Source organism: Phalaenopsis equestris, unplaced genomic scaffold, assembly GCF_001263595.1.
Source record: "Phalaenopsis equestris unplaced genomic scaffold, ASM126359v1 Scaffold000286, whole genome shotgun sequence".
In the NCBI taxonomy this organism is placed as follows: Eukaryota; Viridiplantae; Streptophyta; class Magnoliopsida; order Asparagales; family Orchidaceae; genus Phalaenopsis; species Phalaenopsis equestris.
In genome coordinates, this window is record NW_018164728.1 from 57,365 (window position 1) to 73,358 (window position 15,994).

Sequence of the window (15,994 nt, forward strand, 5' to 3'; positions counted from 1 at the left end):
GAATTTCTAATGGTGAGGGTTCCATGTCTAGTTTTCTAGGAATAGTCAACAGGAAAAGTCCTATGGCTAGACCCTAGGCTACTAAAGAGGAAAAACTAAACCTCAACAAAAATTGAGGTCAACACAACACAATAAATTTAGGTTGGAGTAAGCTTAAGAGAGCATGACAGAATGACATAAGCTGAAATTAAGTTCCATCCCTCTCACCATTGCTTGGTTCATACGGGCTGCCAGAAATCAGATCAAGCATGAGAATATGGAGGCCAACACTAGTAAGGTAGTGATAAATTGTCTGGCTTACATCAGGAAATTGATACATTGGAAAAACCTCAGCAACATAATGCAAATTAGTAGAAATGAGGAGCAGAGAAACTACAAGATCATTAAGGTTATTTGGGAGAAACCAAAACACCCCCTTCATTGAGGTAAACATTGATGGCAGCTTCTCCCCCAACAAGGCAGGCATTGGAGAAGTCTTCAGAGACCACAAAGGCAAAAGTCTTCTCAACTTTCAAGTACCCGTATATGCAAAAGATGCTATAGAGGCTGAGACCATGGCACTTTATTGGGCTATCAAAATTACTGTAATAAATAGGTCAAAACATTTAATTGCTGAGATGGATTCCTCCCAACTGGTGGATTATATGACTAAAAGGGCAGTCCCCCCATGGCATATCCAACAGTGGCTCATTAAGCTGAAACAACTATGTAAAGAGATAAAGGTGGAATTCTCATGCATCTACAGAGAGGGAAATAGACCTGCTAACTTCCTGGCAATAGAGGGAGCTGCTTCTCAGAGAATCAATGTATCCAACAAACCCCCAACATCCTTCGCCTGCCTGCTACTGCTTCTCAGATTTTTGATGTTTGGGGTTTAGACTTTACAGGAACATTTATATTTTCACTAGAAAATTTTTATATTCTGATTGTGGTAGACTATGTCTCTAAGTGGATTTAAGTAGTAGATCTACCCAACTGTGATGCTGAAAGTGTTGCAAAATTTATGAAGAAAAATATTTTTAGTAGATTTGTGATGTCGAGAGTAATTATTATAGATGGGGGAGGCCATGTTTAAAACAAGAGGATTGAGCCATTAGTTGCAAAATTTGGTATTAAAAATAGGATAGTTACAACATATCACCCTTAGACTAGTGGTTTAGTTGAGGTTTTTAATAGAGAAATCAAGAGAATATTAGAAAAAAAAACTGTTATTCCTAGCAGAAAAGATGGGTCATTGAGACTTGACGATGCTCCTTGGGTTTACAAGTCTTCGTATAAATCACCGATTGGAATGTCTCCCTATAGAATAATTTTTGGCAAAGCTTGTCACTTACCAGTGGAACTTGAGCATAAAGCATATTAAGTGATAAGAGAATTTAATTAAAATTTGAAAGAACCTGATGAGAAGATATTATTGCAGTTAAATGAACTCGAGGAAATTAATAATGAATCTTATGATAATGTAAACATTTATAAATAGATAATGAAAAATTGGTATAATCAAAAGATTTTTCAAAAATATTCTAAAACTGGACAGGAGGTTTTACTATATAATACAAGATTGAAAATATTTCTTGGAAAACTTTAGTTCAGGTGGACAGGGTCATTTACTGTAATTAAAGTTTTTCCTTTTCATGCAATCAATATTAAAGATCCTAAAAGTGGAAGGATATTTAAAGTTAACAGAGAAAGAATTAAACTTTATATACGTGGAAATATGCATATAATTAATGAAGTTGTAATGTTGGGCCAACTCAAGTAAATATTTGGATTTGTTAGCTAGCGACGTTAAACCAAACACTTCTTGGGAGGCAACCCAAGGTTTGTATTTGTGTGTCTATTTCTATTTGAATTGAGTTGTGTTATTTTTTGTTATGGATTGGAATGTTTGTTTAGGTTTGAGTCAAATTGCTTTGATTTTAGTAAGTCATGTGAGATTGCAAATCTACGAACTTTTCGTTAAGACTGGGTTGTAGCATGGTTGTTGGAGGCAATAGAATCAACATTATCCTCCATGTTTTAGTTCTTAATCGAGCTTAGGTCTATCTAGAGTCATGTTGGATTTAGTATTTGGATCGGTCCATCTCAATTCTATTACTTTCTTTATCCAGTGATGTTTGTCATCAGGCGGGTCCAATGACCCAATTGTAGATGAGCATGTGTATGAACTTTTCATTATTTTTATTTACTGATAGTGGTGCATGTTTTAGAGGACAAGAAAATTTCTGAGGATGATGACACATAAGCTAACATATTAGGAACAATCTTGGCTAGGGGTTTGACCCTCATAAAATATCTAAAAGCACCCATTAGCTATTAAGAAAAAGATTCTATTAGAAATTGGAAATAAGGAAGTGAGGTGCGATGAGAAGTAGGATGAGCTAAATTCTATGATTTTGTATGTTTTTTTTTTTAATTTTCTAGTATGAATTAAGACTTAAGAAGCATTAATATAATCATTTTAAATAATTTAAACTAAATTTAGAGGGCGTATTAAGCCCTAGGGACTCCTGGCATCAAAATGCAAGGATGTGAACTACCACCTAGGCACCAATAACCCAGTGTCAAGGCACTGTAACCCAAGTGCCTAGGCACCGGTTTCCTTTGCTTGACAAAAACTGGCCTAACAGCTCTAGTTTAGGTCATTTTTACCAGATTTTCTCTCCAACTCCTTTTGAGCGATATTAGGGCAATAAGTAGGGTTTTCTTTCTCTTGAATTTGGGATATATCTTGGAACTTTGGGCTTGGAATTCCTCTTACAAGGTGAAATTCCAGTTCTAAGCCTTACATTTTCCTGTTCGTTAGACAAATTTTTTTAATTTTTTGGTTAATCCGTGATGAAAAGAAACTTGTGGGGGGAGGGTTGATCTGACCTTTGATTAGCATATTGTGAGCATATACATCTCATTTTAAGCCTCTTCCTATCAACATTTGCATTAAAAATACTCTTAATATGGCTCCTAAGACCAAAGGATCCAAAGGGAAGAGCTCCTTTGATCATAAAAAATTTGTTAGCTCCAGCAATATAACAATATTCTTATGTCAAAGAAGCTTCTTGTTGAACAGGGTTTCATTAGCCCTGAGGATCAGGTGTAAAGCATAATTGTATCTTTCCATTGGGAAGCCTTTTGCTACACTACTGCAGTAGCAATAATTTCTATAGTTTGAGAGTTTTATGCCAACCTCTCTGTGGTTGTTGACGATTTAGTCTTAGTAAGGGAGAAGCAGCTGGATATCTCCCCTACATGTATTTATGCACTACTTTTGTTGGGTAATATCCTTAGAAATTTTTATTCTAACATTGTCCCCACTTGCTCTGAGCTTGATGATATCATCGATTTTTTAACTAATAGGAGAGAAGAGTGGATAGTGAGAAATGATCATAAAGTTTTTTTTTCTTCATCCCATCTCACTGCATCATCCAAAGTCTGACATTACTTCATCGCTAACAAGCTTCTTCCTCTTACCAATCTGAGTGAGGTGACCCAAGAAAGAGCCACTTTGAACTAGACGATGAAGATTATTGATGTCAATTTTGTGATTTATCGGTCTATTGTTAATGTTGCAAAGGGTGGATCTACTCTAGGATTAGGACACCCATCTCTTATTTTTAACTTTTTGCCAGTAGTCTGGAGTTATTTTTGTGCCTTAGAAGGAAGTTCTTCACCAATTAAGGGTCTATTTGGGGCAGTTGTTGATTATTTATAATCTGTTGATAAGCAGATTATTCTGATAATCTGCAGATTATCAGACTGACTTGCTGTTTGGGGAAACTTATTCAGAACAGCTTACTGGGAGCTGTTGTTGGATAAATAACTATTCTGCCACTGTTTGGTTAAGCTATTTGCAACATAAGTGTTTATAAAAAATAATAGATAAAACAAATGTCTCAAAATATTATAGTACAGTTACAAAAGTTAAAATACATTTATCACCACTTCGTGAGTATCAAAACAAATAAAATAAGAAGAAATATAATTACAATTACAAGTAAAAATATTAAAATGTTCAATTTAAAACTCTGACATCGTCTCTCCTCAGCGGCACTGTCCTCTTGGGAAACCATAGCAACACAATCACTGTCGGCCTGGGAGTATGTCAGAATGTCGGCCCAACGGAAGAAACTACATCTTGCTAAAACACCTCAATAGTAACCACAGAATTGTCTCCCACCGCTATGTTGCTGGCGTGACGTGAGTAAGGGAGCCGGCAGTCCGCAGTAACATAACACAACTTGGGAGGTCCCTGAAATCTTAGAGCTCATGCTGCTATTAAGATAAAACAATCAAAAGATATAACATATCAGATCACAAAAAATAAACAGAAACAAAAAAAAGAAAAATAAATAAATAATCTAAAACTAAACAGGGCAAAATAAATAATTTAAAACAAAATGCAAATTCATACTACAATGAATTACATCCCAAATGAAAGATACAAAATTCTTAATAAAACCTTAAAATATAAATTCATACTACATTGCATTACATCCCAAAAGAACATATAATAAATGAAAAAGCATGGTTGAATCAACATCTAGATACAGCATCTGCGATAGACTCCCTCAAAGCAGCCATCTCGGCTGCACCCTCGCCATCCTAAGTTTCATATTCAATCGACTCGATCTCATTATCAGCTAGAGATCTTGAAGGTTCTAGAGAGAGGTTCTAGAGATCTAGAGAGTCAATAATTTGATCATCATCAGTCATATTGAAGTCCGTATCTGAATGAGAGGGATGTCGTCAGATGAAGGTGTGAAGTGTCATAGTGGCCACCACAATATGCACCTCTTTAGGAAATGAATACGATGGCATATCACGAAGGATAACCCATTTCTTCTTCCACATCCCAAAGGATAACTCATTTCTTTTTCCACACTCTAAATGTTACCCCCCCCCCCCCCTGTAAAGAGGAGTGTTGTTTGTTAAACATATTTTTTCTGCCACAAATTGTGTCACTTGCTAGCTCAAAATCAGGAATATGGTATCTAGTGTCTGGATTGGGCTTCAGGTAGCCCCTAACATCGGATATCCAACATCTACCAAATAATACTTCCCTGTTATGAAAGATAATATTAATTAAAATAATAAATGTAATTAACGAGAGGTTTAAGTAAGATGAACAAACCTAGAGGTGGGTGAGGGAAACACTGTGTTTTATTCCTAGTTGCATAGGAAAAAAGACGACTGTCATGTGCACTTCCTTCCCACCACGCCATTACAAATGTGAAGCACATGTTGAAGTCACACACTGCCATGTTATTTTGGGTAGTTGTACCACTCCGACCAATATACCCGATCTTCTCATGGTTTGGTAGTCTGTCATCTACATGCGTGTCAAAAATTACTCCAATGCAGTTCTGTTAATCATAGTTAGCAACTCAAGAGGTTATTAAGCTAAAGTAACAAACTAATAATACTTACTTTAAAATACGACATGTAACCGGGATCATTTGCAATTTATTCAGGAATAGTTGAGAACGATGTATCCACTGGCTTAATGTTCTGTGTTGTTAAGCTCGCAAGTGCTTGTATACCTTTGTAAAAGTATCGACTAAAGGTTTCTGATGAATGTAGAAATTGCTCCATAGCTCCATTAACTGATTCATTCTGTGAGAGCATGTATAATGTTATGGCGAACACCTCTCTCGTAGTCGTTCTAGAAGAACCTTGTAGGTCGTGGTTCTGACATAACTCGTGTAGAAGATCAATAAAAATGGGCGCAATCATTCTAAAAATGTTGTTGAACCTTATCGAATGTCCAATAAGCATCTTACCCACCCATTTATCCCCAATATAAGAGGATGTCATGCGTGGTATCCGTCTATAGCTCGAGTGGTAGTATTCCAACAATAATACCGCTATAGCTGCAGCCCATGTCATTCTTTTATGGCATTCTTGCAGTGGATCCATCCTAAAATGAGAAATACATTAGGATGAAAGAAATTATGGAGAGGTGGTGACAGGAAAAGTAATAGTGAAAACATCAAGGATTACTAAGCATTAGAAAATAAGTGACATAACATGTTGTGATATGAATACATAAGTGAAGATAGTCAAAAAAATTAGACCATACATAGCATCAAAAAATAAATGACAAAAACTATTGTAAGAACAATTCATAAGTGAAAAGTAAAGCTTAATACAAAGCAGACTCATTCTTTAACTAGAACGCATAAATATTCAATGTGCATCTTGGGCCATAGTGTCATAAACATTTTCCTGCGAGTAAGGGTCCTTGAGTTTTTTAACACATTTTGCCTGAAAGAGCGTATCAGCTGCTACTTTTGGAATAGTATCTAAAATGGCCACGCAGTCCCAAATCGTACTATCAGGGAGAGGAGAAGTTGAAAAAGCTGCAATTAGTTCAGCAAATGAGCTTTTAACAAAATTGTCCTTCTCTTTCTTCCTCCTCGCAAGCCTAGGCCTTTTGAACATGGAAGTAGACTCCTCCATCTCTTTTTGGTTAATACTAGGAATTTCCTTATCAGCTATAACCTGTTCAGGTGGCAAGTCGTCTGGTATTCCTGAAAATCCCAACTCGCTTGGGCTTCATGCATGCTTTCTAGTCGCCACAACCCCCCTTAAAGATAATGTCAAGTTTTTTCTCGAACTCCGACTCAATTCCGCACTGTCTATATTTCTTCGCTGTCGGTAATGCCTGTAACATTGTATTTAGGGGAATTAGTTTCTAATCAATTTGAGAAGTAATAAAATTGAGAAGTAAAAAATTATTGGATTAGTTAGAAAATTACCCCTAATTTCTCAGCCCACCATTCAGCTACAGCATCGATCATCCTTTTAACGGGATCCCACCCCAACTCGGTAGAGCCACGTTTTAACTCTTTCCATATTTTTCATTCTTTCTTCAATTTGTCCCATTTCTTTTTTAATTTAAGCCTATCTTAATCCCTACCAGTCAATTCTTTGAATCTCTGAGCTACATTTTGCCAACCTTCTTTATTAAAATGCATGGTTGGCCTATTCTCCGGTTCAATTTCTTTAGTACATAGATCGCAAAAATTATTTGTTACTTCTTTATCCCACATTGCAGAGGGACCCCCTTCAGTTGTCTTAGACATGTTGAAACTATAGGGAACAAATAAAAATAAGTACTTTCGAAATCTTTACAAAAAGAACAAGTCAGAAATACTTCATCTGCATAACCAAACACCTTTTAAAATAAATACTTTACAATCTCAAGAAATAACAAGTTGGAAATAAACACCCACAACCAAAATAATATCCACAACATTGTAACTTAGGAATAAACAAAATTACAAATACACGAGAGATTTATGTGGTTCTGTCAGTGACCTACATCCACAGAAGGAAACCCTTGGAAATTTTATTAACAAAATCTGAAAGATTACATATCTATGAACTAAAAAATAGATTTCCATAGCACTATAATTCTCACATAGCACTATAATTCTAACATACCACTATAATGCTCTCAGTTGCCAACCAAAAAACTCCCAAGCAAACATATATGAAGCCATGAAGATAAAATATGTGCTTCTTTCATAGCACTATAATGCTCTAAAAGGCCAACCAAACTACTCCTAAGCAAAGATATACGAATCCAACAGGCATAAGAATATTGTAGAGGAAATCCCAAAAGTTGTTCCTTAAAAGAAATATTCATCAAATTGATAAAGGAACATGATCAGCAATCAACAAATCCAAAAAATTTGCACAAGTAGCAAATCCTAAAAATCTACACAAGTAGCAAATCCCAATAGATAAAGCAACATGATAACTTGATTTCATAAATCCCAAAAATTTGCCTGAACAATATATAACAAATCCCAAAAATGAAGCCTGAGCAATAAATAACAACATCCAATACATAACAAAACCCAAAAGCAAGAGACAACTTCCTCATCAAGGCATACCGTTCAATAATAGCAAGAGAAATAATGAGAATCTATTTATACAATGTGAATGCTGAGTAGATAAAGCAAACCAATTGTTCATACGATTTTGCACCAATACCAACAGCATATAGCTGCATTTCAGCTTCAAGGGACAAAAACTATGGAGCAAGAGGCATAAGAATATTGTAAAGGAAATCCCAATAGCTGTGACAAAAACTATGGAGTAAGAGGCATAAGATACCTCAAAAGAGCCTTCTCCTCTAACAATTAACAATATTGCTTTCCTATGTGATCACAAGCTCAAGAAAGCATGAATTCTGCTTTTCTTATCTCTTTAAATGTTGATAAAGTTGTGCATACTGATTCTCTCAATTTTAGTTATTTTCCCTCTTAAACAATCATTCATATGACTGTAAAGCAAACATTTAAGGAGGCTAAAATAAAAATAAAATAACATTTACATAGTTAGCAGCCAATCCCTATCTATTTACATATCCAAAACCTAAAATTTTTTTTATTACATTTATATCACCCAAATTTTGCGCATCGCATAAAAAATTCCACCATTTTAACTTTTAAAATGTGAAATATACTTTTCCAAGCATAGGTAAGGTGGTATCAATGCAAAAATTGTGTTATGTATGTAAAACGTGAAATATACTTTTTACATCACTTTTCCAAGCATATAAAGACACAGGAACTGAGTGGCATGTATGCCAATCTTCCATAGAAAAAATTATGTTATGTATTGTAGTAAACTGAATGGAATATCCATGTGGAGCTTCTGATTTTAAAACCAAAAATAAGAAGAAACTTCAGTAAGCTCATCCTCGGGAACTATACAAAACAAACACAAAAGAATTGAGTGGTTTGTATGTATGTAAATGCCCCAGTCCAAACCTACCGAAAACAAGCATAAAGTTTTCAAGATGCATAGAAACACAAAATCCATCTTTCTGCCCACATCCAAACCTACTGAAACACAAAATCTATCTTTTTGAAGGTGCCCATAACAAGATCTCTCATTTAGGATCTAACATATGGCTCACATTTTAGACCAATAGCAAAGAATTGAAATAATGCATAAGATTTGAGTGGTTTGTATGTAAATGCCTCAATATATATTGTATGTAACTGCATTTGAATTTGTATGCAATTACATCTACTCCATTTTATTTACAACACGAGCCAAAATAAAATAAGCCGGTCCAAAATAAAATAAGCCGGTCCAAAATAAAATAAGTGAGGTAGGAAACCAATTGCTTAAGAGTAGTTATTCCAGTATTCCTAAGCAAAGAGTAATGTGAGGGTAGAATACATACTCGTGTGAGGCGAGATATGAGCAGAAGAACGATCAGAGAGGTCGAGGAAGAAATATCGGGGAGGGCAAGAGTGTGAGGTCATAATATGTGCCAATCTCAATGAGAACAAGGACCAGAAGAGAGATCGGGATGACGAGGGCAAGGGAGAGCAGAAAAGGGCAACTCCAGAATTCTTTACCCTAACACGATAAGAATAAGCGGGACGCAGCCTCCATCCCGCTTTGATAGTATTAAGGTATTCTGTAATCGTGATTCAGAGTGGCAGAGATAATTAGAGACAAATGTCAAATTCAAACACAATGACAGCGTTTTCAAAACGCCGCCGCACCCATTAAACTGCCCCAAACGGGCCTTAAATCCCAATAAGAAAGTGAATATAATTTGGTATGATAAACATGTTATTTTTGGGTGTGGAGAGAGTTCTACTCAGGCTCCTTCTTCTTCTCGGCCATCTACCTTTTATTCTTACTCTCGACCTTCCATGAGCTTAACTTCCATGTATGACCAAATGAAGATTATCGAATATGATCTTGCCATTACATAAGCTCAAGTGTATGACAATTCAGACTATATGGTGCATCTGGGCTAACAGATGAAGCATCAAAGTGATCATGTTATGGTGCTTAACTAGAGATGTATCGACAAAATTAGTGGATTGGAAGTGATAAATCAGTAGAGTTTTCTGTAAATCCCCCATACCAATTATATGAGCATAAAAAAACCGTGGAAGTAGATTCTGAGGAAGAAGCTGATGCAGTTGCTGGGGATGATGATGAATGAGGAGGAGGAGGATTAGATTAATTTTTTTTTTTTTGTAATGTGATGTGCTGATGACTTTATTACTACGGCTACTGTATTGATGTATTAACATTTTATTTGGTTGTACTGAATATTTATCTTATTGCTTTTATCGTTACGTTGATGTATTTATTTTTTTTTTTAATATAATGGATTAGTATTTCTTGTTGCTCCAGGTTATATATGGAACTGCCTGTTGCAATATAGTATATTTTTTAATGCAATTTTCATATAAAATAAGGGTTTGTTTGGGGTAGCTTATCTGGTGTGGTTGCGTTTTGAAAACTCACCTGGCCTATTTGGGTAAGCTGCATTTTGGCAGCTTATGTGTTTTCAAAACACTGAAAAATGGTGTTTTCACACCGCGCCTATCTAGGTGCAGTGGCAGCTTTCTGGCTGCATTGTCAGCGGTTGGCTTTTCCATAAAAATAAAAATTTGTAATAGCCTCCGCACCTAGCTTATCAACAAATTACTTTTTAATCAGGTTATCAACAGATTATTCAATAAGCTGCAGCTGCCCCAAACAGGCCCTAAGTTGAATTGAGATTCACTTACTGCTACATACTTGTCTTCTTTGTTTATACTTGTATATTTTTCTTTGTAGACTCCCGTGGTAGAAAGTAATTCAGTTTTATTTTCTCCCTATTTATACTTCTGTATTGAATGTTATACATGTTAAAAATCAAGTTGGGGGGGGGAGAAAAATTTTTAGAGAAGCTAAAATTTAATTGTCCTCGGTATCTTACGTATAAAATTGTTATCACTCTAAAAGGATTTGGATATGTGGTGTTCTTCTTAGGGTACTATACTTATGATTTTGAGAATTTTATAGCAGACTTAGTTGAAATTCTTGATAGGAATGTTCTACAATTAAGGTATTTTGTAAGAGGTAATAGTGATTTTACTATTTATGGTTAGAAAGAATTATATTTTTGAAAAAAAACTAAGATTCTTAGATTTACACTTTTAAAGAATTTAGACTCTATTAAAATCTATATTTAAACTAATATTTATAAATTTCAAGTAAAGGAAAGTGTTGAGTTATTAACTTTAAGAAGAGCATAGTGAAATTCAAAATAATTAAAGGTCTCTCAAGATATAATAATCCTCACATAAAAGTGTTATGGATTAAAAATATCCTGAAAAAAAAAGAAAAATATATAAATTAAGGAGAAACTTGAGGAGAAGTCTAAATCAAAAATTAGTTTCAATTGAATGTACTTAAAGGAAAAGATGTAGATATAATCCTAAACTTGCTTTTATTCTAAAAAAAAAAGTATTAGCAAAATTTTTACCAGCAGAGTGCTTAAATTCAAATTTTATACTTTCTTGGAATCCTAAGTTTGACAAATTACAGTTATTTTGAAGTAGATAGAAAATTAGGATTCTTAAGTTGAATACAAAAAATACTTACACTCTAGTCCTAGGTTGATTCACTAGAATCTCTTCTAAGTTGCACAATGACATTCCTAAGATAAAATTGTAGGGAATATTAATGAAACCCAACACCATAAAACAACAAATTTGATTTTCAAAATTGTAGTGTTATTTGAGGACAAGTAACATTTAAGTTTTGTGATTTATATATGTTCTAAAGCATGTTTTATTTCCTTTGTATTTTACACTTGTTTCTAGATGAAAATGCACTTCAAACAAAAGGTATATTAGTGTTTTTCATGCAAGTATGACAGTTAGAACAGTTGAAGCAAAGTAGGATTGAAAAAGAGCAAAAACGAGTTGAATGGAGCAAACTTGGATTTCACATAATTGGCGTCTAGGCATCAAAATATGGTTCCAAGGTTTTCAATTCAAGCTCCCTGACACCAGGTTTTGGGCACCTATATGTCAGTACTTTGCATATCAACACGAGAAAATAGTGCTTAAGCTCCAAGTTTTGTACTCGAAGGCACAACTATTTTTTGCAATAGCTGAACCACGATGTTGGGTGTTATTTGGTGGTTTTAAGTAGTTCAACAGAGGATTTGGGAAGAGAGAAGAGAAGAGTAATGAAGGATAAGCAGAAGGGACCAGGAAGAACATCTGGGGATGCCAAAAAATTGTGGAGGAAGGCGAAAGAATTCTAGGGAGACTTGGGGCTTGTATGTTTACCACCTTTTCTTGAGTGCTTGATGTGGTTCTTGAGAGATTAATGTAAGGGAATCAATTCATCAGTGCAAGGAGGACTTGAATCCAGTATTGGGAGGAACTTTGCATCTCTTAAGAGAGAAGAATCTATGTATTGCGTTTACATTTGGCTTGTAATTGTAGTACCACATACTTAGTAAATTTATTTTGTTGTTTGATGAAGGTCTACATCATGTTCTTCATGCTTACTGAGTAGATTTCCTTTTTCATCCTTTTGTATGTGTAAGATATGTAGGATGCAAAGATACTTATAGAATTGAACTTTTAATCTTAATGTGATGGTTTTTACTTCATGCTTAATTTACTAACCAATTTGGACAATTTGTGTGTTAAAACTTGTTGCAAACCCATAAAGATCCGGGAGGACTATGGCTTTATCAACTAGAAAAAACCAAATTAAACTTATGGGTGAAGGAAAGCAGTCCATAGGATAATGAAAATAAATAAAGAGATAAGTTTTGAGGGTATTTGATTTAGGAGTTTTTAGGGTGACAAAAAGAAACACTTACTGAGTGAAACCAAACTTTGTTACACACTCGGGAGAGGGTAACTTCGATTCATGCTCTATTGTCACTAGTCACATTAGATTCTTGGTATCCTATCCTACATTTCTACTTATGAACTCATAAGATATTGGTATCTCTCATATCATGATATCACCAAAACCAGTCATAGTAGGTAGAATCAGGCTTTAACTTAGTGCAGTAATTTAGGACTAACTATTAGAAAGACCACTTTAAATAACATTAGAAACTAAGACCTTATAATATTAAATTATAACCTTGTATTATTAGATCCATTATTATCTTCCCTATGGGATTGATATCTGGACTCAATAGAGACATGTATTACTGAAATGATACGTATACTTGCGTGAGAAACCACAAAGTGTAAGAATGTTTAATTTTAAGAACTTAATCAATTTACTGAGGAGAGGATCAAATTTCTGGCAAGAATACCATGAATTACATCATTGTAACACACACACTTTGAGTGAATCATTTGGTTAATAATTGATACAAAATATTAAAGTTTGTTGGGTATAGACCACTAGTTTCAAATTAGACCTTCCCATAATTGTTTTATTTAGTTTGTGTAGTTGTCGAGAGTTGATTTTTTTTCATTTCATTGGATTTTGATTCCTTTTTCAGTTAATTTTTTATTTTTATTTTGTTTTCAAGTGTCTACTTTGGCCTTTTTGGATCTGCATAAAAAGTTGTCAATGGTAGAAAACTAAATATAATAAAAGGATTTTCAACTCCATTCTTTGCACAAAAGGGATGTATATAGTACATTAATGATAATGTCTTAATACATCTTGGATAGATGGAATTCTAGTCCCGTAAAAAAGGTTTTAAGTCCCATCAAATTTCTTGAAAAATGGTGGTACAAAACCCTTAAGATATTGGACAGAATCAAATTCCTCCGTGTAGGGTCTACCTTGAAATTAATGATCCAACCCTCACTTAAGCCATTGTTTTTTTAACATTTTATGTTGGATTAATTATTTTTTTGGAGTTTAGCTCTGAGCGGAGTCCTTTTTCTTTTGACTAGTCTCCTCAATCTCTGTTGCTTCTCTTTTATCATCGAGAATTTGGACTACCTCCAATCAAATATTCTCAACAGTTGGCGACTGTGTCGCTTACAGCAAGTTATGCAAAGTTTTTAGTGTGGTAATCATCTCATCAACTTTCTTTTTGAGATGATTGATCTGTTCCTCCCGCTATTATATGATCCTCTGCAACTCTTCAGTCAGGTCTTCCTTACTTGGTGGCAGTACCTCTCATGTAGATGAAGTAGCTTAAGTCTCCACCATGTTGATTTTTGCACACTCCACTATTTCATCAGGAGGGTCTCTCTTTTTGTCTGTTGAGAACTAACTAACACTCGCTCTTAGCTTTTGTAATTTTTATTCTATCAAATGTATCTTTTCTTGGGGATTATTTGCCAAAGGGGTGGATTGTGTACCCATAACATTAGAGACTTCTTCTAATAGATCATATCTCCATACGTTGTTTTTAAGTACAGAACGAGATACCTTCATAGACATGTCATCATGGTGCAGGCGGTTACAAACTATGACTCATAATATCCATACTAGTGAGTTTATGCTAGCAGATGTTTCCTTGGCTCTTATCAACAACTCATCATGTGTCAGTGGAAACGCTGGATGGTGTTTTGGTCTAACTTTGAAAAGAGAGTGACAGTGTTGTTTTTATGTAAAGGTGGTAGAGTCTATCATTTTGGGCCCCAAATGAAGCTTGATGACCCATGCTAGAACAACTAGAGTCTATCAGTCCCCCAAGCAGAGCTTGGTGGGGACCCTGGGTGTATCAACCCTCTGATACTTGTGAAATGGCTTTTTTTCTTGTAAATTTCTCTTCTTAGTTTTGAGGAGACTATACACCCCATTCCGTTCAAGATCTGGGTGATTGAGATTTTCTCCGTTTGGGCAAGTGTCTCAAACACGGAGTGAATCCTTGAAACAAATGTACTCTTTTCTTTTTTTCTTTCTATTAGGGAAAAGCTCTAGAAATCTTACGAACATCTTCCTCATCATCAGGAGCAGACAACGAATAGAGTATGCTTTCTTCTAAGAGGAGACAGTCCTCAGGAAGCCCTATTTGCTTGAGTTCATCAACTTTTTCTCATCACTTTTATTTCTTTACTTCTTTTGGGTAGAACAACATCTATTCCTTTGTTATGTGTGGGTCATTGGTATAGTCTTGGAGTTGGACCCAATCTCGAATACATATGGAGGTGAGTGTACTCCTTTACAAGGATCTTATTTTTTGTGTGGTCATTTTCTTCCTTAGTTTCAAAGCCAGGATAATAAACCACAACAGATTTAAAAGTCCTTTTAATAGTAGAAACTTTCTTGTATAAAGTTCTCTTAAGTAAAGGGAACTCGCACTGGCATTTCTGATTGAAATTAATCAGTTATTCTATAACCTCGGTGGCAGTTGCCTATACCACGGGGTGAGACAAATTACCGAGCACTACTTCAATTTCATCAAATTTGAACCCAAATTTGATTAGTGATCCTCAGTAGCGAGAAGTCTTGTTAGTTGGCAAGTCGAGTGCTCTATTAAATAAAAATAAGAACTTCATGTTTAAATTTTCAATTTACCACCATGTATTTTTATTATGTTGCAATTATGAATTTATGTTAGTGTGATTATTTGTTTTTATGTTATCATCTACTTCATAGAAGTCTAATGAATCTAATATATGATAAAGATAAGTTAAAATTTGATCAATTAATTTTTACTCCTATTTTTAATTTTCTTATGTGTATATTTAGGGTAAGAAAATTCATGTAAGCCAGTTATTTTTATATATATATATATATGTTGCTAAAATGTTTTATCTTATTAAACACTTAAGTTTGAAGGGATAAAAATTAATTTTCAAAACTTGAACTTTATTTGTTCTCAAATGTGCTAAAAATAAATTTGATTTTGATTTGAAAAAAAGATTAAGTATATGAAGTTATATTAGGGAAGTAAAATTTTGAATATAGGAATGAGTAAAAAAATTTAGTTGAAACCTATAATAATGAAGAAAAACTTAAAGTTAAAAATTTTTAGTGTAGAAATCATAAATATTGTGTAACTATCTTTAGTAAGAGAAATTATATTTTTGAAAAATGTAGAAGGATTAGAGTTTTATTTGCAATAATTAAATTTCTTTTATTAAAAATAATTTTCAAACGTTTTATTATATTTTAAAGTAAAGGATAGATATAAAACCTTTGCTTTTGGAAAGGAGTGGAATTCAAAATTATTAAAATCCTATCCAAATATAGTAATTCTCACCAGAAAAAGAAAAAAGAAAAAGAAACAGAA

General features: G+C 34.3%; 1 protein-coding gene across 1 annotated transcript; it reads left to right on the forward strand.

Moving 5' to 3' along the window:
* Window positions 1-356: 356 nt before the first annotated feature.
* LOC110024963 lies at window positions 357-878 on the forward strand. Its single transcript, XM_020725170.1, has one exon. It carries the CDS (start codon window positions 357-359, stop codon window positions 876-878), a length of 522 nt encoding a protein of 173 aa, XP_020580829.1.
* Window positions 879-15,994: the final 15,116 nt, after the last annotated feature.